Genomic DNA, 20463 nt, shown 5'->3' on the forward strand with positions numbered 1-20463 from the left:
AAACAAAATAAAATTTCTAGTGAGTCATACATGTACTTCCCCTACAGACTCTCCCATCTCATTTTGCTAATTTGCCTTCCTGACATCTTTTCTCAAATACATTTTCCCAAAGATATGTATTTTTTATACTTTGTATCTGCTTACACCTTGTCTTGATGACTCCTGGGTTATATCTTTCCTCTGTTTCAAACTCTGTAGTCTTTACTATCTTTAGTCTAGTTACTAGACTAAACTAGTGACTAGACTCTAAATGGAACCTGTGATCATCAGGAAAATGATCTACTGTGAGAAAATTTTGGTCATAAAAAAAAGGTGGGGTGTTTTTAAATTTAGAGGCTTTTCCTCTTTTACATAAAATTTTATGAAAAATATCTGTACAGAAGAATATGTAAAACATAGTTGTTTTTTATAAACATAAATTTAATAATTTTCTCATAATTTTTTTGTAGTGTAACTTTTTAAAAGTTTATTTATTTATTTTGAGAGAGAGAGAGAGCGCATGTACATGTGCACCTGTGTGAGAATGAGGGGGTGGGGGGAGAGAGAGAGAGAGAGAGAGAGAGAGAGAGAGAATCCCAAGCAGGCTCCATGCTATCAGTGTGGAGTCCAGTGTTGGGCTTGATCTAATGAACTGTGAGATCATGACCAGAGCAGAAACCAAGAGTCGGATGCTTAACTGACTGAGCCATCCACATGCTCCTGTAGTGTAACATTTTAATTCCCTTATCATTTATGTTTTGTATATAGCATACACTATGGCTTGAATATTGGTATCCCCCCAAAATTCATGTCAAATGTGATAGTACAGGAAGTGGGGGCATTGGAAGATGCTTAGGTCATGAGAGTGAAACGCTCTGAATAAGATGAATGGGATGAACAGCCCTCTCTTTAAAAAAGCCCCACAGGGTTCCCTAGCCCCTCCCACCGTGCCAGGATTCAATGCGGACTCTTCGACTTGGAAGAAGGTCCTCACCTGACCATGCTGGCACCCTAATCTTGGTCCTCTAGCCTCCGGAACTAAGAACTAAATTTCGTTATCAACTACCCAGTCTGTGGTGTTTTGTTATAGCAGCCTGAACTAAGACATTCTAGAACTATTTTCTTTGTGGTTACCATGAGGATTACATTTAATATCCTAAAGTTACTATACTCTAATTTGAAATTATATCAGTTAAATTTCAATAACCTATAAAAACTCTGCTCCTTTTTAGCTCTATATGCACCCCTTTTAGTTCCTGACATCACACAATTACATCTTTATACATGTGTACAAAACATAAACTAATCATTATTTTTAAAAATGCATTAGTCTCCAAAGAAGACATACAGATGGCCAACAATCACATGGAAAGATGCTCAACATCATTAATCATTAGGAAATGCAAATCAAAACCACAATGAGATGTAACCTTACACTTGTCAGAATGGCTAGAATAAAGAAGACAAGAGATAACAAGTGTTGGCCAAAATGTGCAGAAAAAGGAATCCTCACAGTTGGTGGGAATGTAAAATGGTGCAGCCACTGTAGAATACAGTATGGAGGTTCCTCAAAAAATTAAAAATAGAAATAGAACATGATCCAGTAATTCCACTACTGGGTATTTACCCAAAGAAAATGAAAACTTAATTCAAAATATGCATATTCTGTATGTATATTTCAAACACACACACACACACACACACACACACACACACACACACGCACACAGAAATATTATTATCCATAAGAAAGATGTGCTCTTGCCATTTGTGACAATATGAGTGGACCTAGAAGGTATTATGCTAAATGAAATAAGTCAGACTGAAAAACATATATGGTTTCACTTTTATGTGGAATCCAAAAAAAAACAAAACAAAAAGCTGAAACAGAGTCATAACTACAGAGAACAAACTGATGCTTGCCAGATAAAAGGGCGGTGTGGGGAGAATGAGCAAAATGGGTGAAGGGGAGTAGGAGATACAGGTTTCCAGTTATGGAATAAATAAGCCATGGGGATAAAGGTACAGCACAGGGAATATAGTCAATGGTATTGTAATAGGGTTATATAGTGACTGATGGAAGCTACACTTGTGAACATAGCATAATGTATAAACTTGTGGAATCACTGTATTGTACACCTGAAACTATTGTAACATTGTGTATCAACTATACTTCAATTAAAAAATGTATTAGTGCCTTAAATTATGTAGAAAACAAAATGTGAAATTATAAACAAAAGTCATAATACTAATTTTTAGGTTAGTAATTGTATTTTTTTAATATATTGGTACCTTAGATCATGTAGAAAACAAAGAAACAACATTACGGAATGTTGTTTTAATAATACTAGCTTTTATAATTGCCCAAGTATTTACCTTTACTGAGAATTTTATTTCTTCAGATGGTTTTGAGTTACTGTCCAGTGTGCTTTCATTTCAACCCGTGGGAGTCCCTTTCACATTTCTTACAGGGCAAGTCTGGTGGTAACAAATTTTCTCAGCTTTTGTTTATTTGAGATGTCTTAATTTCTCTCTCACTTTTGAAGGACATTTTTGCCAAACATAGGATTCTTGGTTGACAGATTTTTTGAAAAGCACTTTGAATATATCAGCCCAGTGTATTCTGGCCTCCAAAGTTTCTCATGAGTAATCTGCTGCCAATCTTATTGAGGATTCCTTGTACGTAATATCAGTTCTCTCTCGCTGCTTTCAGAATTCTATCTTTGTCTTTGTCTTTCAGCAATTTGGTTATAATATGTCTCAGTGTGGGTCTCCTGCTTGGAGTTAGTTGAGCCTTTAAATGTTTATATTCATGTCCTTTAGCAATTTGGGGAAGTTTAGGGCATTGTTTCTTCAAAAAAGTCTCTGTACCTCTTTCCTCTCCTTTTCGTACTCTTACAATGTGTATGTTGGTCTGCTTGATGGTGTCCTGTGTTTCCCTTAGGCTCTGTTCATTTTTCTTCAATCCTTTTTCCGTCTTTTCTGCAACCCTGATAATTTCAATTTCCCTGTCTCCAGCGGCTCATCATTTCCTTTGCGTGCTCAAATATCCCTATGAATTGTTCTTTTGAGTTCTTCAGTTCAGTTATTGTACTTTTCAGCTCTAGAATTTCTTTTTGGCTTCTTTTATGTCTATTTCTTTATTGATATTTCCATTTCTGTTCAGTGTTTTCTTGACTTTCTGCATTTTCATTTAGTTTTTTTGAGCATCTTTAAGACAGTCATTTTAATAAGATGTTTGTTTAATAGGTTCACCATCTGGTCTTTCTCTGGGACGGTTTCCATTTACTTTTTTTTTCTTTTGAATGGGTCATATCTTCCTGTTTCTTTGTATGCCTTGTGATTTGTAAGACTGGACATTTGAATCCAATAATGTGATAAGAAATAAGAAAGTTACTTTCAACTTGGTTAGTTCCCTATCTACTCCCAGAATCCTCCCCTGCCCCACCAGATTGCTGTAGGGGCCTAGTGTGCCTGGGAGCTAAATTGTTGACATTTCTTTTCTCCTATGCATCAGTTTTGCACAACTGGCCTTTTTCTTTCAAAACTGCAGCATACCCACAGATGTGTGCATGTGAATAAAAATGCTAAAAACAAAACAAACAAACAAAAACAAGCACTCCGCCCATCTCCTCAGTACCACCTGGAAAAAACATTTACATTCTTTTCAATAAATAGCAAGCACTATGAAAAAAAAAATAGGAAAGTCAGATTCTCTTCCTTCCCCAGGGTTTCCTGTGTTTGGGATTTGTTTGTTTGTTTTCATCATTATAGGATGAAATATATGTCTTCATGCTGACAATCAGCCTGAGGTATAAAGTTAAGACATTCTCAGGTCTTTTTTGAGCCTCTGCCATTCTGTGGGCATGTGTGGTGAGTTTTTTATTTTCCCTGTATATGCAGTTACCTTTGAATATCCTAATCTTTAATGTCTGACTCCCAAAAGAGGAAAAAGTGAAAACTGAAGAAGGGAAAAAAGGGACTGGCCCTTGGGGCATCTGGGTGGCTCAGTTGGTTGAGCATCTGACTCTTGTTTTGGCTCAGGTCTTGATCCCAGGGTCACGGGATCGAGCCCCATGCCAGGCTCTCCACTAAGCATGGAGCCTGCTTAAGATTCTCTCTCTCTGTCTCTCTCTCTGTCTTTCCCTCTCCCTCTCTCCCGCTCCCCCTCTCCCCCTTCCCACCCCCCCACCCCCACCCCCACCCCCGCCAAAAAGGTACTGGCCCATTAAATCTCCTGGAAGTCACTTCACCGAGAAGGAAGTGGCAGTCAGCAATGGGGGAGAATACAGCTCTGTGTCTGTACCTTTGTGATAAGAAGCAGCAATCAGCAATTGGAACACAAATCCCCAAATTTTGGAGGACAGGGTCCTTACTGACTACCCTGACTTCTGTAAGCTGTGTGTAATGCGCATTAACTGCCTGCCATAGGGCTGAGGGGAGGAGGATCAGTAGCCGCTGCTGAGTTAAGAGTTGAAATTGACTAAAATTAACCACAATCTACCGTTCATGCCTCCCCCCAGAAGTTGTAAGCCTTCCAGAGTTCCAATAGTTCTATCAGGTAGATTCTGTCAGTGTAATTGTTGTCATGGTAGGGAGACAGATTCCTGGTGCTTCCTACTCTGCAGACTTCCCAACTTCATTTTAAGCTCTAGAACTATTTGGATTTTATTTTTATGGCTAGTATGATGTAGAAATCTTTTGGACTTTTTTTTCCATATGGACAACCAAGTGTCCCAGACTCATTAGTGAATAATACACTTTTTTCCCATTGATCTCCAAACTGTATTGTCAGATATTACTCCTGAATATGTGTGAGTCTGTTTCTGCACTTTTTATTGTGCTCCAGTGCTCTTTGTCTATCCTTGTGTCAATAACAGTTTTAATTGCTGTGGTTTCATAGTGTCTTCATATATGGTAGAACAGATTGTCTCACTGTGTTCTTATTTATTGGTGTTTTGAACTATTCTTTATTCTTGGCTTTTGCTTTTGTATAAAATTTTAGAATCAGGTTTTCAAGTTCTTTGGAAAGCCCAGTTGGGATTTTTTAAATTAAAATTGTATCCTGTTTGTAGATTAATTTGATAGAATTTTTACTGTACTGAATATTTCTATTCATGTACATAGTATATTCCTTCATTTATTTAGATTTTGTTTGTTTATGTCTTTCAATAGTTTAAAAGCTCTCCTTGAAGGGATGGCTTTTATTTGTTAGATTTATTATTTTCCTTGTATTTTTTAGTTGCTATGATTTTTCCTTGTTATATTTTTTACTAGCTATTAATAAAAATGCAATTGAGTTTTACATATTTATCTTATATCTAGCAACCTTGCAAAACTCTCTTATTAATATTTGTGTGTGTGTGTGTGTGAGAGAGAGAGAGAGAGAGAGAGAGAAAGGGACAGAGGGAAAGAGTGCATGTGTGAGAGTTGGGAAGGGGCAGAGAGAGAAAGAGAGAGAATCCCAAGTAGGCTCCATGCCCAGCACAGAGCCCAACATGGGGCTCTATCCTATGACCATGAGATCATGACCTGAGCCCAAATCAAGAGTCAGATGTTTAACCAAAAAGCCAGCCAGGTGCTCCTTATTAATTTTAATGACCTGTCTTTGATTCTGTAGAATTTTCTATGTAATGAAGCATACCACCTACAATATTGACAGCTTTATTCATTCCTTTTTAGTCTTAATCTTTTAAGTCTTTTTCTTATCTTAGAACATTCTCCTTTTTTCCTAAATAAAAGTTTTTTTTTAATTATATGGAATTATAATTCATTTAATTATATGGAATTATAATTCATTTTCTGTATTTATTGAAATAATCATATGGTTCTTATTCTTTAATTTGTTCCTGTGTTTAATTACATTAAGGTATCTTTTGTGTTGAAGTGATCCTGACTTCCTAGAATAAGCCAAGACATAGTGTATTACCTTTTTAAATATGTTGCTAGATTTTCTAATTTTTAAAAAATATTTTCAAGCATGCTTATAATCAATATTCCCTTTTCATACTTACTTCGTCTGAATTTCAATATATCAAGTCTATATTAACTTTATGAAATGAGTGGAAGATGATTCTTTCTTTCTTTTTTCTTTTTCCTATTCTCTAGAAGAGTTTATATAAAATTAGATTGATCCAGTTTGGGAAAACTAGTTTATTAAAACTGCTGTTTACTTTATAGTAAGATTTTGAACTATTTTTTTTTTTAAGTTTATTTATTTATTTTTATAGAGAGACAGAGACCACGTGAGTGGGGAAGGGACAGAGAGAGGGAGACAGAGAATCCCAAGCAGGCTCCACACTGTCCATGCAGAGCCCAACATAGGACTCGAACTCACAAAACCATGAGATCATGACCTGAGCCGAAACCAAGAGTCAGATGTTTAACTGACTGAACCACCCAGGTGCCCCAAGATTTTGAACTATTGATTTAGCTTCAGTATGGGTTTTGGAACAATTAAAGCTTTTTATTTCTTCTTGATTCAGTTTTAGTAATTTGTATTTTTCTTGGAATCTGTCCATACATCAGCTTAGCATAAGGTTGTTCTTAATTATCTGTTATTTTCTCTGCTTAATGTTGTGTTTTCCTTATTATATCTTTTATTGTTTAATCTCTCCTTTTTTCTTTATATTTACTTAATTTCCATGTATCTCTATTATTTTATTTTTTAATTTCTTTGATTTTATTCTATATTCTCTTTTTAACTTAAAAAGTTGGATACTGAGCTCACTGATTTTCAGCTTGTCTTCTTGTATCCTATATATGTTGATATGCAGTAGATTAATTTTCATTTAGTTTCAAGTATTTTAAATGTCTACAATGATTTGTACCATGGTACAAATTTGGTATGGATTTTTAGGGCATCTGGCCGGCTCACTCAGTAGAGCACGCAACTCTTGATCTCAGGATCATGGGTTCAAACCCTATGTTGCATGTAGAGATTACTTAAAAATAAAATCTTTAAAAGAAAGAAAGAAAGAATGGATTTTTCTAAATTTTGTTACTTATGTGATACTTAATTTTACTCTAGTTAATATTATATAGCAGTACCACTTTCAGTGGTCATAAAAATGTTTTGTGTCTGTACTGTCCAATATGGTAGTCACTAGCCATGTATATCTTTTGAAGGGTTGAAGTATGGCTAGTGAGAATGAAGACCAAAAATTTACTTTTATTTAATTGTAGTCAATTTAAACAGCCTCATGTGGTTAGTTGCTACAGTATTGAGCTGTTCATGTTTATACTCATGCTGTGAACTTTGTCGAAACTTACTTTGTCGTCCTAGTACATGTTTAATTTTTATAGATTTCCACAAAGTCCTGGAAAGCATTTTATGTTTTCTAATTTTTGATGGACTGTGCTTATATATGTTTGCTAGCTCAAGCTTATTTTTTTTTTTTAAGAAGAGTGAATGAATTTATTTTATTTTAAAGACAAATAAGTTAATATAAATATATAATATATATTTAATATATATAATATATATATAATATATTATATTATATATATAATATATATATTATAATATATATATATAATATATATATAATATAATATATATATAATATATAATATAATATAAATAAAGTATTTAAAGGTTGCATTTGCTGTCAAATCACTTTAAAAAATTTTGAATTCCAGTAGAGCTAAAATATAGTGTTATATTAGTTTTGGATGTACATTGTAGTGATTCAATAATTCTATATAGTTTAAGCTTATTAAATGTATATTCATGTTTTCCATACTCTGATTTCTGGACTGTTTGATCTATCAGATACTGATGTCTGATAGATACTTTAAAAATCTGATAGAGGGGCGCCTGGGTGGCTCAGTCGGTTGAGCATCCGACTTCGGCTCAGGTCATGATCTCACGGTCCGTGAGTTCGAGCCCCGCGTCAGGCTCTGTGCTGACAGCTCAGAGCCTGGAGCCTGTTTCAGATTCTGTGTCTCCCTCTCTCTCTGCCCCTCCCCTGCTCATGCTCTGTCTCCCTCTGTCTCAAAAATAAATAAACGTTAAAAAAATAATAATAAATAAATCTGATAGAAATTTTAAAAGATGATAGTGTATTTGTCAATTTCCCCTTGGTCTGTCAAGCTTTTATTGACTTTTGAGCTGTGTTGTTAGGTGCACATGAATATGGACTTCTTACATTTTCCTGAAGAATTGAGCCTTTTATTCCTGTCTAGTGATCCTCTTTATCTTAAGGAATGCTTTTTGCCCCAAAGTCCATTTTGTTTGATATTAATATAGATGCTTCATGTTTCTTTTGCTGATTTAGTTTGTGAGCATACTGAGCAGAATTGGCTGGAGTAGGAGGCTGACTAGATCACACAAAACAAATCGTCTTGTCCATCTGATTTTTGAGTACCTTCTCTGCAGTGAATGCCGTCTGGTGAGCATTCACATGGAACTGACTATACTTATATTCCATGCCCATTCCAAAGGTCCAGACACATACTTCTTTGAAATACTTGACCATCTGCCCACAATGTTAGCTACTGTCTGTGAATTAGAACAGTGCCATACCTTTGGCCATGTGCTACAAGCCTCATGGGTCCTGTCTGCTCTCATATCTATCTGTTCTACTAGAAGACAGTGTAAGTTTCTTCTTTGCTGTCTCTTCCAGAGGTCATGAGTGCCTTTCATGGGCAAAATCTAAATCAGAAATCTAAGATGCGATTATAAGAACTGTAGTATTTTACTTCCCACACTTATAGTCTCTGCAAATTAGAACGGTGGAGATAGTCCTGAACATGACACAGTTGATATTCAGCAGAAAGGGTAACCAAAATTTTCCGAATAGCTGACTCAAAGATGATTAAAGGCCCAGACAATTGCTGAGAAACCAAATACTTCTAAAATTGACTTTTTTTCAGTGACTATACATGCAGGTGTATTTGTTTGTTTGCCTTAATGGAAATGATACTTCCCATTTGCTTTTTTTCTTAAAATAGGTGAACATATTTTCTTATGATTAGGTATTTTTCAATCACATGATTTAAGATGGGTCCATATTTTGCATAGCATAGCCATGACATAATTTATTTCTGTTATCCTACAGTTAGGCATTTAGATTGTTTCCAATTTGTCATTCTATAAATAATGCTATAATGAACCTTTATGTAGACAAATACATATGCACAGTCTCGATAATTTCCTTAGGATAAATTCCTGGAAATGGAATTGTTTTATTAAAGGGTATGTACATTTTTTAATGTTTTTGAATGTTTCCAACTCTATGTGTACAGTTGACCCTTGAACAACATGGGTTTTAACTGTGCTAGTAACACTTAGATGCAGAGGTTTTTTTGATAACAGTATATAAATGTATTTTCTCTTCCTTCTGATTTTATTAATTACATCATCTTTTCTCTACCTTTACTGTAATATTACAGTATATAATAGCTATGGGATAGAAAATGTGTGTTAATTGACTTATTATTGGTAAGGCTTCTGGCCAACAGTAGGCTATTAGTAGTTAAATTTTGGGAGAGTCAAAAGTTATATGTGGATTTTTGAGCATGTGGGGGGTTGGCACCCCTAATATTGTTCAACGGTCAACTGTTTATATTTTTTTAACCATTGTAAGTTATGATAGCCAAAAACTTTATCTCCTTTAGTTAGTATTTTATCGGGGCACCTGGGTAGCTCAGTTGGTTAAGCATATGACTCTTGATTTCGGTTCGGGTCATGATTTCGTGGTCATGGGATCGAGTCCTACATCAGGCTCCAAGCTGAGGGTTGAACCTGCTTGGGCTTCTCTCTCTCTGCCCCTCCGCTGCTCATGCACATGTGCTCTCTTTCTCTCAAAATAAATAAATAAATAAATAAATAAATAAATAAATAAATAAATAAATAAATATTTTTTAAAAATTAGCATTTATTCAGTTACTAGTAAGACTGAACTTTTCCCTCTATGTCTCTTACCCATTAGTATTTCTTCTTAAATGTTTATTCATTTTTGAGAGAGAGAGAGAGGGCGAGTGCACGCAGGGGTGGGGAGGGGCAGACACAGAGAGGGACAGAGTATCTGAAGCTGGCTCTGCGCTGACAGCAGAGAACGTGATGCTGGGCTGGAACTCACACACCGTGAAATTGTGACCTGAGCTGAAGTCGGACACTCAACTGACGCAGCCACCCTGGCACCCCAGCATTTCTTCTTTTTATCTGTTACTTACCTTTCTATTTAAGTCTTCTCACGTGTGTGTGAATATATATGACACACACACATACACACAGTGCCTGAATCATGATGGCATTCTTCTTCTAGAGGCATCCATTGAATAGTTTATGGAATGCTTTTGTATTTAAAATAAATAAACAGACTGTTAAGTGATTTACTTATTTCTTCTAAGATTCTGAAGTTGTAGGACCTGCATTATTCCTTGAAATCCTCTTCCTTAAGGGTATTGCTAGCAGAACAGTCTGAGAGTCAGCATGGTAGTGTTCTGAGATCTATGTGTAATCATCTCATTGTAGTTCATAGCTCTGCTCTTGCTTAAACATTTTTAAGAGATTCATTTTTGTGAGTTATGTTTTGTTTTTGTTTCCTTAACCCAGTTTGTCCCTTTCTATATGAACTCCCTTTGTTGTGATTTTGGAAATCATTCTGGGTCATTCAGACAAATGTTTTCAGTCACTTTTCAAGTTTATTTGTTCAAAAGAGATTTTACAGTGTAAGAAAATATATTTCCTTTTAATTTCAGTTGCTAAGAAACCGTTTCCTAGGTGCTATGTCTTTTCTCTGTAAAGGCTCCAACGTCCTCATAGTTCATCATCTTGTGGGGTTTAATTTTTGCTGGAAAGATGAAGTATAGATTTTTTTCAAAGTTTACAGTCAAGAAAATTAGAAATACATAATCCCAACATCTCCAATATATTAAAATGATTATTTTCCATATTTAAAATTTTTGAAGATTCCCTTTCAACATATATAAATTTATAGCTGGGTGGCCAGCTTCCAGTGATTTAGAATATCACGTAGAATGGAAAAGTCCCAGAAGTCTTTATTGAACATAAAATCCACTATATGAGAAGATGAAACAGTATATATATTTTTTAGTTTTCCCCTTGTGAGCCATACATTTGTATCATCCATAGTAAAATGTTAATTCCCATCTGGTTTTCTTCTATCCTGTTGTCTGCCTCTTTCCCTTTTAAAAATTTGCATAGTGTTCAGGGAATTGAAACAAATTTAGTTTAGCAAAACATATTTAAGAGGGTAAAAATCTGGTGCTAAAGAAACTTGGCATGCATTCTAAAGGATTTTTAGGTTCTTTATAACAAAGATAATCTTGATTGCTTGGCTGAAATGTAGTTATGAACAATGAGTCAAGCACATAACATTTATTCTTAATAGTACTGTGCATCTCAATACTTTTTCAGAACTACTTTATATTAATGTAAATATGTATTGGGTACCTACTGTGTGAGCTTCCATTTAAAAGTTTTGTTTTTTTTTTTTGTCAAGAAGTACAAACACGAGTAAGACAGTTTCCATTCTCCAGAAATTTTTAGGCTGTGATTTCAATTTTGACCTTTTTAATAGGAACTGAAGTTTTTCTAGTTTAACAGTTTTATTGAGCTATAATTATATACTATACAATTCACTCATTTAAAGTGTACAATTCAGAGGCTTTTAGTTTATTCAGAGTTGTGCATTCATCACTCAGTTTTAGACCATTTCATTAGCCCCAAAAGAAAACTTGCATCACCTCCTAATCCCCTCCTGCTCTCCAGTCCTAGGCAACCACTCATCTACTTTCTGTCTCTATAAATTTACCTATTCCTGGCATTTTATATAAATGGGATCATACACTATGTGGCACTTTGTGACCCCTTATTTAACATTGTGTTTTCAAAGTTTATCCATGTTGTAGCATATGTTGGTTCTGCATTTCTTTTTATTGCTGAATAGTATTTCATTGAATGGATATACCATATTTTGTTTATCTGTTTATCAGTTGATAGATATCTGGGTTGTAGCTTATCTAAATACGTATTTTATATGTCAATATTTATTAGCGTAAATATATGTATAGATTGATGGTTATGATAGTTTCAGATAGGAAGCCTTTCTTAACTTTAGATGAGATGCAAACTAATGACTATGTATTTATAAATATTCCACAGATGCATTCTATTTTATTATTCATTCTACTTAATAAAAATTATTTCTGTTTTTAGAAGTTTTCTTACCAAAAAGGAATTTTTAATATGGTGTTTTGCCTACATTGGATTTTTTAAAATGTTTCTTTATTTATTTTGAAGAGGGGGAGTGGCAGAGAGAGGGAGAAAGAGAATCCTAAGCAGGCTTCACACTATCAGCATAGAGCTTCACTTCACAAACTGTGAGATCATGATCTGAGCCGAAATCACGAGTCAGTCACTTAACCGACAGAGCCATGCAGGGCGTCCCTGTTTTGCCTACATTATAATGAGACTTCTTCCCATAAACCACTTCATTATTTTATAGTCATGATTCAGATATTCGTTTTATTTTACAGTATACTTACATCACACTTAATATATAATTTCCCTTTTCTTCATTAAGTCCATATGTAGCTCTTCAAAGGGCTTAAGCATATAAACCAAAAGTTCAGAGTTATCTATCTCATTCACTCCTAGTACACAAAGGTAGAGTAGAAAAGGATAATCATATACAAACATCTACTGAAGTCTTTTTCTCTCATCCCCAATATTTACTTTGTTGCAGATCCGTGCTTATCTCAGTCTGTTGATGTCACCCCTTACCACCTTCCCAGCCTGCTCCATCCATACCATACTCCTTCTGTTCCTTCAGCATGCCAACACATTCTTCTTACACACTATACACATTGTTTTGTACCTTGAGTTATTTTTCACATTATATATTTGTAACTGTTTCAAATGAGCTCCCTTATTCTTTACAACTACCTTAGGTTCACAGGTGGATAAACCATAGTTTATTATTCAGTCTCTTGCTGGTGGGCATTTACATTGCTTCTAGTATTTTGCATGTGTATGAGTATATCTGCAGGATGAATTAATTTATTTTTTTAATTTTACTTATTTACTTATTTTTTGACTTGTAGCAAAAATTACTGTCAAACTCCACTCATTGGGCCAGAGACCCTTGTGGTGTTAGTGATAGACTTGTCCTTCCTGTAGCACACTACCTATACTTGTGAGTTCATCAGGATGAATTCTTTTAAATAGTATTGCTGGGTCAAGGAATATGTTCATTGTATTTTTGATAATTATTTGCCAAATTGTTGTCTAAAGATGTTATATATATTTTAATTCCCACCTGCAATGCATGAGGATACAAATTTACATCCCAACCAATGAAAAGATTTATCATACTTCTTATGTTTGTGAATCAGATATAGGTAAAAAGTATTGATCTATCTTTTAAATAAAATTTTGATTTTAACTTAAAGTAATATTAATCAATTCAAATAAATTAAAATTTAATTTTAATTAAATGAATATGTTTTCGTATGTGTGGAACCATTTGATACTGTGGTTTTTCTCAACTTCTTATTTGTATCCTTTGTCCACATTTCTTATTTCACATTTAAGTCTAAGATTTGTTTGGGACTGATTTTTATTCATAGTGAGAACAAGGGGTGAGGGTTCATTTTTTCCTCCATAGGAATATCCACTGACTTAGCATCATTTTTGGAAAAGATTATCCTTTCTTCACTTATTGCAGTGGCACCTTTGTTGCGTCAGATGATAGTATATGTGTGGATTTGTTTCTGAAATCTCTAGTCTTTTCTATTTGTCTACTTGTCTATCCTTGTGACAGTTGCACTCTGTTTTCACTACTGTAGATTTTAAAAATCTGTTGGTGTCTGTTAGTGTAAATCCCCCAAATTCTTCTTCAAGATTGTGTTTCTTATTTTCCACTCTTTGCCTTTCCATTTGAGCTTGTAAATCTATATAAGAAGGATTTATACAAGAAAGAAACTTGCTAATTTGTAGAAGAAAGATTACTGAGAATTTGTTTGGTATTATAACCAAACTGTAGATCACTGGGGAACATGGACACATTTATAATACAGTCTTTTTAAAAAAATTTTTTTTAAATGTTTTTATTTACTTTTGAAGGAGAGAGAGAGACAGAGCTTGAGTGGAGGAGGAGCAGAGAGAGAGAGGGAGACACAATAGGAAGCAGGCTCCAGGCTCTAAGCTGTCAGCACAGAGCCCGATGCGGGGCTCAAACTCACAAACTATGAGATCATGACCTGAGCCGAAGTCGGACGCTTAACCGACTGAGCCACCCAGGCGCCCCTATAATACAGTCTTCTAATCTGAGGACATGTATATACCTCTTTCAATAATGTTTTCTATTTTTCTGTAGAGGTCTTAAATATCTTCCATTGCAATTCAGTGATACATTGGAGCAGCTCATACTAGCTCCTGAGAGCTGATCAGGTGCATATCTTCCCAGTTCCACATTCAGTGAGTCTCACTGGTAGATAGAAATGAGCCATGGTGGTAGTATTTATATCACAGAAACTGGCAAACACTACAAATCAGGATTTTCCCATACCTACCTACTGCTAAGGGATGGTTGTTAAATATTTATCAGCACATCAGTTAGATTTATTACTAGATCTGTCAGGTTTTATACTGGTATATAAATGATATTTTTATTATTATTTTTAAACGTTTATTTATTTTAGAGAGAGAGTAAGTGCAAGCCGGGTAGAAGCACAGAGAGAGGTGGACAGAGGATCTGGAGTAGGCTCTGTGCTGACAGCAGAAAGCCTGATACAGGGCTCGTACTCACAAACCATGAAATCATGACCGCTTAACCAACCGAGCCACCCAGGCGCCCCAATGATATTTTTATTATTAAAACTGAATGTATAGGGGCGCCTGGGTGGCTCAGTCGGTTGGGTGTCCCACTTGGGCTCAGGTCATGTTCTTACAGCTCGTGAGTTCGAGCCTCGCGTCAGGCTCTGTGCTGACAGCTCAGAGCCTGGAGCCTGCTTGGGATTCTGTGTGTGTGTCTCTCTCTACCCCTCCTCCGTTCATGCTCTGTCTCTCTCTGTCTTGAAAATAAATAAAACTTTTAAAAAAATAAAATGAATGTATAATGTACACATGATAAAATTTATGTCCTTATTTTCTGTCCATATATTTTCCTTAGTGAAGCATTGGTTCACGTCTTTTGCCCATTTTTAAATTGGGTTATTTATTTCATTATTATTGAAGAGGATTGATGTTAATTCTTTAAATGTTTGGTAGAAGCCATCTGGTCCTGGAGTTTTCTGTGATAGAAGTTTTTTGATTACTGATTCAATCCTTTTACTTGTTATTGCTCTGTTCAGTTTGTTCCTGTTTCTTCCTGATTCAGTCTTGGTAGGTTGTACATTTTTAGAAATGTATGCCATTTCTTCTAGGTTATGTAATTTGTTGATGTAAAATTGTTCATAGTAGGGGCGCCTGGGTGGCTCAGTCGGTTGAATGTCCGACTTCGGCCCAGGTCATGATCTCACGATTCGTGGGTTTGAGCCCTGTGTGGGGCTCTGGGCTGACAGCTCAGAGCCTGGAGCCTGCTTCGGATTCTGTGTCTCCCTCTCTCTCTTCCCCTCCCCCACTCATGCTCTGTCTCTGCCTCTCAAAAATAAAGAAATGTAATAAAAAATTTTTAAAAATAATAAAATTGTTCATAGTAGTCTCTTCTAATTCTGTGTGTTTTTGTAGTGTCAGTTGTAATGTTTCCTCTTAATTTCTAATTTTATTTGAGTCTCTTCTGTTTTTCTTAGTCTAGGTAAAGGTTTGTCCATTTTAGCTTTTTTAAGAACCAGCTCTTAGTTTCATTGTTTTTTCTATTGGTTTTTTTTTTTTTTTTTTTTTTTTTTTGGTCTCTATTTATTTCTGCTCTGATCTGTAGTATTTCCTTCCTTCTGCTAACTTTGGGCTTAATTTGTTTTTCATTTTCTAGTTCCTTAAGGTGTAAAGTTAGGTTGTTTCTTGAGATCTTTCTGATTTCTTAATATAAGAAACCTTTTATATATATAAACTATAAACTTTCCTCTCAGAACGCTTTTACTGTCTCCCAGAGTATTTGATATGTTCTATTTCATTTTCATTTTTTTTGAGATAATTTTTTATTTCCCTTTTGATTTCTTCTTTGATCCAATATTCTGTTTAGAAGGGTGTTGTTTAGGGGCACCTGGTGGCTCAGTGGGTTAAGCATACAACCCCGGCTCAGGTCATGATTTTGCAGTTCAAGTCCCACATCGACTCTCTGCTGTCAGCACAGAGCCCACTTTGGATCCTCTGTCCTTCCCTCTCTCTCTGCCCCTCCCCTGCTTGCACTCTGTCTTTCTCAAAATAAATAAATTTCTAAAAAGAAAAGAAGTGTGCTGTTTAGTTTCCACACATTTGTCAATCTTCTCATTTTCCTCTTGTTGATTTCTAGTTTGATACCATTGTCAGAGAAGATAGTTAGCATGATTTCAGTGTTCTTTTTATTTTATTTTTTTAAGTTTATTTATTTTAAGAGAGGCTGAGAGAGCATGAGCGGGGGAGGGCAGAAAGAGAGAGAGAGAGAGAGAGAGAGAGAATCTGAAGAAAGCTTTGAGCTGCCAGCTCAGAGCCCAACATGGGGCTCTAACTCATGAAAGTGTGAGGTCATTACCTGAACTGAAATCAAGAGGCTGATGCTTACCTGGCTGAGCCACCCAGGCACCCCTTGATTTCCGTGTTCTTAAACTGGACAAAATTTATTTTGTAGCCTATCATATGAGCTATCTTGGAGAATTTACCACGTGCATTTGAAAAGAGTGCATATTCTGCTGCTGTTGGAAGAAATGTTCAAGTCCGTTTGTTCTGAAGTATGGTCCATATCAATATCTGCTTATTGATGTTCTGTCTGGACAATCTATCCATTGCTGAAAGTGGAATATTGAAGCCTCCTGAAATGATCTTATTGTTATCAACTTCTCCCTTAAGATCAGTTACTATTTGCTTAATATATTTTGGTGCTTGGCTATTGGGAGCATATGTATTTATGCTCTGATGTGCTGACCTGTTTATCATTATTACTGACCTTCTTTGTCTCTTGTTACACTTTTTGACTTGAAGTGTATTTTGTCTGATGTAAGTATGGCTATGCCCACCTTCTTTTTGTTTCCATTTGCTTGGAATAGCATCTTCCATTCTTTTTGAGCCTAGGTGTGTCTTTATAGACAAAAGAGTGTCCTGTAGGCAGCATATAGTTGGGTCCTGTTTTTTGTTTTTTTAAATCCATCTAGCTACTCTATGCCTTCTGGTTGGTGAGTTTAATTCATTTATATTAGGGTGATTATAGATATGCAAAGATTTACACTGCCATTTTATATTTTGCCTTCTTGTTATTTTTCTCTCCACTGTTTATTTTTCCTTTTGTTTTTGTCTGCCTTTACAAGTTAGTGGTTTTCCATGGTGCTGTGCTCAGTCTCCTGGTTTTGTTTTGTTTTTTTTTTTTTTTTTCATATCACTGCTTTAGGTTTTGCTTTGTGCTTAAGTTTATTTATTTATTTATTTATTTTAATGTTTATTTATTTTTGAGACAGAGAGAGACAGAGCATGAATGGGGGAGGGGCAGAGAGAGAGGGAGACACAGAATCAGAAGCAGGCTCCAGGCTCTGAGCCATCAGCCCAGAGCCTGATGCGGGGCTCAAACTCACGAACCGTGAGATCGTGACCTGAGCTAAAGTCGGACGCTCAACCGACTGAGCCACCCAGGCACCCCAAGTTTATTTATTTTAAGAGAGGCTGAGAGAGCATGAGCAGGGGAGGGCAGAAAGAGAGAGAGAGAGAGAATCCAAAGAAAGCTTTGAGCTGCCAGCTCAGAGCCCAACATGGGGCTCTAACTCACAAATAAATAAACTCAATTAAGTTTACATAAAACATTTCATAGATTAAAAAGTCTTTGGTCATAACAATTTATCTTTATTCGCCTATAAAAGTACCATCCTTTAACTCTTCCTCTTTTTTATTTTTGATGTCAAAATTTTTCCTTATATGCTATGATTTTATTACCAAGTTGTAACTATAGTTATTTTTAATGCTCTTTTCATTTAACTGTTATACTGTAAGAGTTTAATATACAATTGTAAAAAAAGTTTCCTATTTCTGTTACCTTAATCAGTTTTGTGTACTTTTGTCTTTTTGTTTTAGCTTGAAGAATTCCTTTCAACATTTCTTACAAGGCAGGTCTAGTGGTGGTAGAATGAACTCTTATCTTTTGCTTGTCTAGAAAAAATTTTATTTCTCTTTCATAGCTGAAAGATCATTTTTTCAGATAGAGTCTTCTTGGCTGGCAGTTTTTATTTTAAATACGCCATTCCACTCTCTCCTGGCCTATAGAGTTTCTGCTGAGAAATCTGCTGATTGACTGATGGGATTCCTTTGTAAGTTACTGTCTTCCCCTGGATACTTAAAAAAAAATTTTTTTAAGCTTATTCATTTATTTTGAGAGAGAGAGTGTATACATAAGCAAGGAAGGAGCAGAGAGAGTGGGAGAAGGAGAGAATCTCAGGCAAGCCATGCACTGATGGTACAGAGCCCTATGTAGGGCTCAAACTCATGAACTGTGAGATCATGAAGTGAGCCAAAATCAAGAGTTGGATACTCAACTGACTGAGCCACCCAGGTGCCCCTTCCCTGGCTACTTTTAAAATTCTTTATTTTCATTGATTTTTGGTAATCTTAATATGTATCTTAGAGAAGTTCTTTTTGTGTAATAAGTTATTCTATTGGCTTCATGGATTTGTATATACAGTTCTTTCCCCAGATTTGGAAGGTTCTCAGCTATTTTTTTAAAATAAACTCTGCCCCCTTCTCTCTCTCTTCTCATTCTGATATACCCATTCTTCTTAGGTTGACTTTTCTAATGGGTCTGGTGGTTCTCATAGTATTTTTTCACTTTTAAAAAATCTTAGTTCTCTCTCCTCTATTCCACCTGAGTCTTTTTTTTTTTAAGTAAGCCCTACACCCAATATGGGCTTGAACTCACAACCCCAAAATCAAGGGTCTCATGCTTCATCAACTGAGACAGCCAGGCACCCCACCGGAGTCACTTCAAGATTCCTATCTTCTAGCTTACTCATTCTTTCTTCTATCTGATCTCTATTTCCAATGCATTCTAATACATTCTTCATTTCATTTACTGAGTTCTCCAGCTCCAGAATTGCTTTTTTTTTTTTTTTTTTTTTTTTTTTTAAGGATTTCAGTCTCAGGGCACCTGGGTGGCTCAGTTGGTTGAGCATCCGACTTCAGCTCAGGTCATGATCTCACAGTTTGTAAGTTCGAGAACCACATTGGGCTTGCTGCTGTCAGTGTGTCAGCACAGAGCCTGCTTTGGATCCTCTGTCCACACACCCCCTCTACCCCTCCCCTGCTTATACTCTCCCCAAAATAAATAAATAGTTTTTAAAAAGAATTTCAATCTCTTTGGTAAAGTACTCCTTCTGTTCATTCATTTTATTTCTGATATCATTGTATTGCCTTTCTGAGTTTTCTTGTAGCTCATTGAATTTCTTCATAACAGCAATTTTGAATTCTTTGTCAGATCACAGTATTCCCTTCCATGTCTTTGGATTTGGTTGCTGGAAAATTGTCATTTTCTTTTTACAATGCCATATTAATATGACTTTTTCATGTTGTTTGATGAAAAGTGCCTCTGCTACCACATTCGAAGTTGCAGATACCTTTCTCATTTAGGCAAGGTTTTATTTGCTTTGATTCAAACAGTTCAATAGATTTGGTAATTAGAAGTCTTCCTTTTGTTTTCCAGAAGGTGGTGCTATAGCACATGTTTTTGGTTTCCTTGACAAGAGCTTACAGCTGCTAAAGTTAGGAGCATTGATATATATATTATGTTTATTTATTTATATATATAAAGCTAGAAGAGGGGGAAAAAGGGTGGGTGGCTTTAGAGGTAGGAAATGTGTACTTAGCACTTGGAATTTGGGGTTGTCCATAGCTGGAAGCCAGCCTAGTAGGGACTCCTTGAATGGAGGGATTTGGGTCTCAGAGGTCCCTGTGTGGTCCTTTTGTCAGAACCCTGGGGCAGACAGCAGGAGACATTTTTCTTCAGTTCTCTTTGCCTACTTCTTTTTCCTTTCTGTCTCCCCCTTTACTGCATTTTTACCTCAGAGAGAGCAAAGGTCCCTCCAGCTGCAGAATGCAGAACCAGCCTGGCAGACACCCACTCATTGCCTTTACAATGTACCTCTTTAAAGGCTTATGCTTCCCAGCTAATATACTTGATGCTGGAGGCTCTATAGCCCTAGGTTCCATGACTTCCTCTCTCTCCCTGCAGCCTCCTCTGTGGTCCAGTCCACCCACTTTTTGGTGCACAGATGAATGGATCTCTTGGGTGTTCTAGTATGTTGTGGAGAGGCTCTTTTTTTCTTTCTCTTTTTCTTTCGTTATAGATGTCCAGTTAGTTTTAAATCAAAGAGGTGAGAAACTCATGAGGAAGGGCTCATGTCACC

At 35.9% G+C, this 20463-nt stretch overlaps 1 protein-coding gene and 1 pseudogene across 3 annotated transcripts in view; one reads left to right on the plus strand and one right to left on the minus strand.

The window, feature by feature from the left end:
• The window catches only part of ATL1 (atlastin GTPase 1), a 73005-nt gene that overhangs the window by 4920 nt on the left and 47622 nt on the right, over positions 1 to 20463 (plus strand). Inside the window, exon 1 of one of the 3 annotated variants that reach the window (XM_042989678.1) lies at positions 4603 to 4793. The exons of the other annotated variants lie outside the window; for them this stretch is intronic. Within the exon in view, the coding sequence (XP_042845612.1) occupies positions 4790 to 4793 (4 nt within the window). The 5' untranslated portion in view covers positions 4603 to 4789. Of the gene's footprint in view, positions 1 to 4602; positions 4794 to 20463 lie in introns of those variants that run through there. 3 annotated transcript variants of the gene reach the window in all.
• LOC122239850 lies at positions 13046 to 13186 on the minus strand (annotated as a pseudogene).

This window comes from Panthera tigris, chromosome B3, assembly GCF_018350195.1.
Source record: "Panthera tigris isolate Pti1 chromosome B3, P.tigris_Pti1_mat1.1, whole genome shotgun sequence".
In the NCBI taxonomy this organism is placed as follows: Eukaryota; Metazoa; Chordata; class Mammalia; order Carnivora; family Felidae; genus Panthera; species Panthera tigris.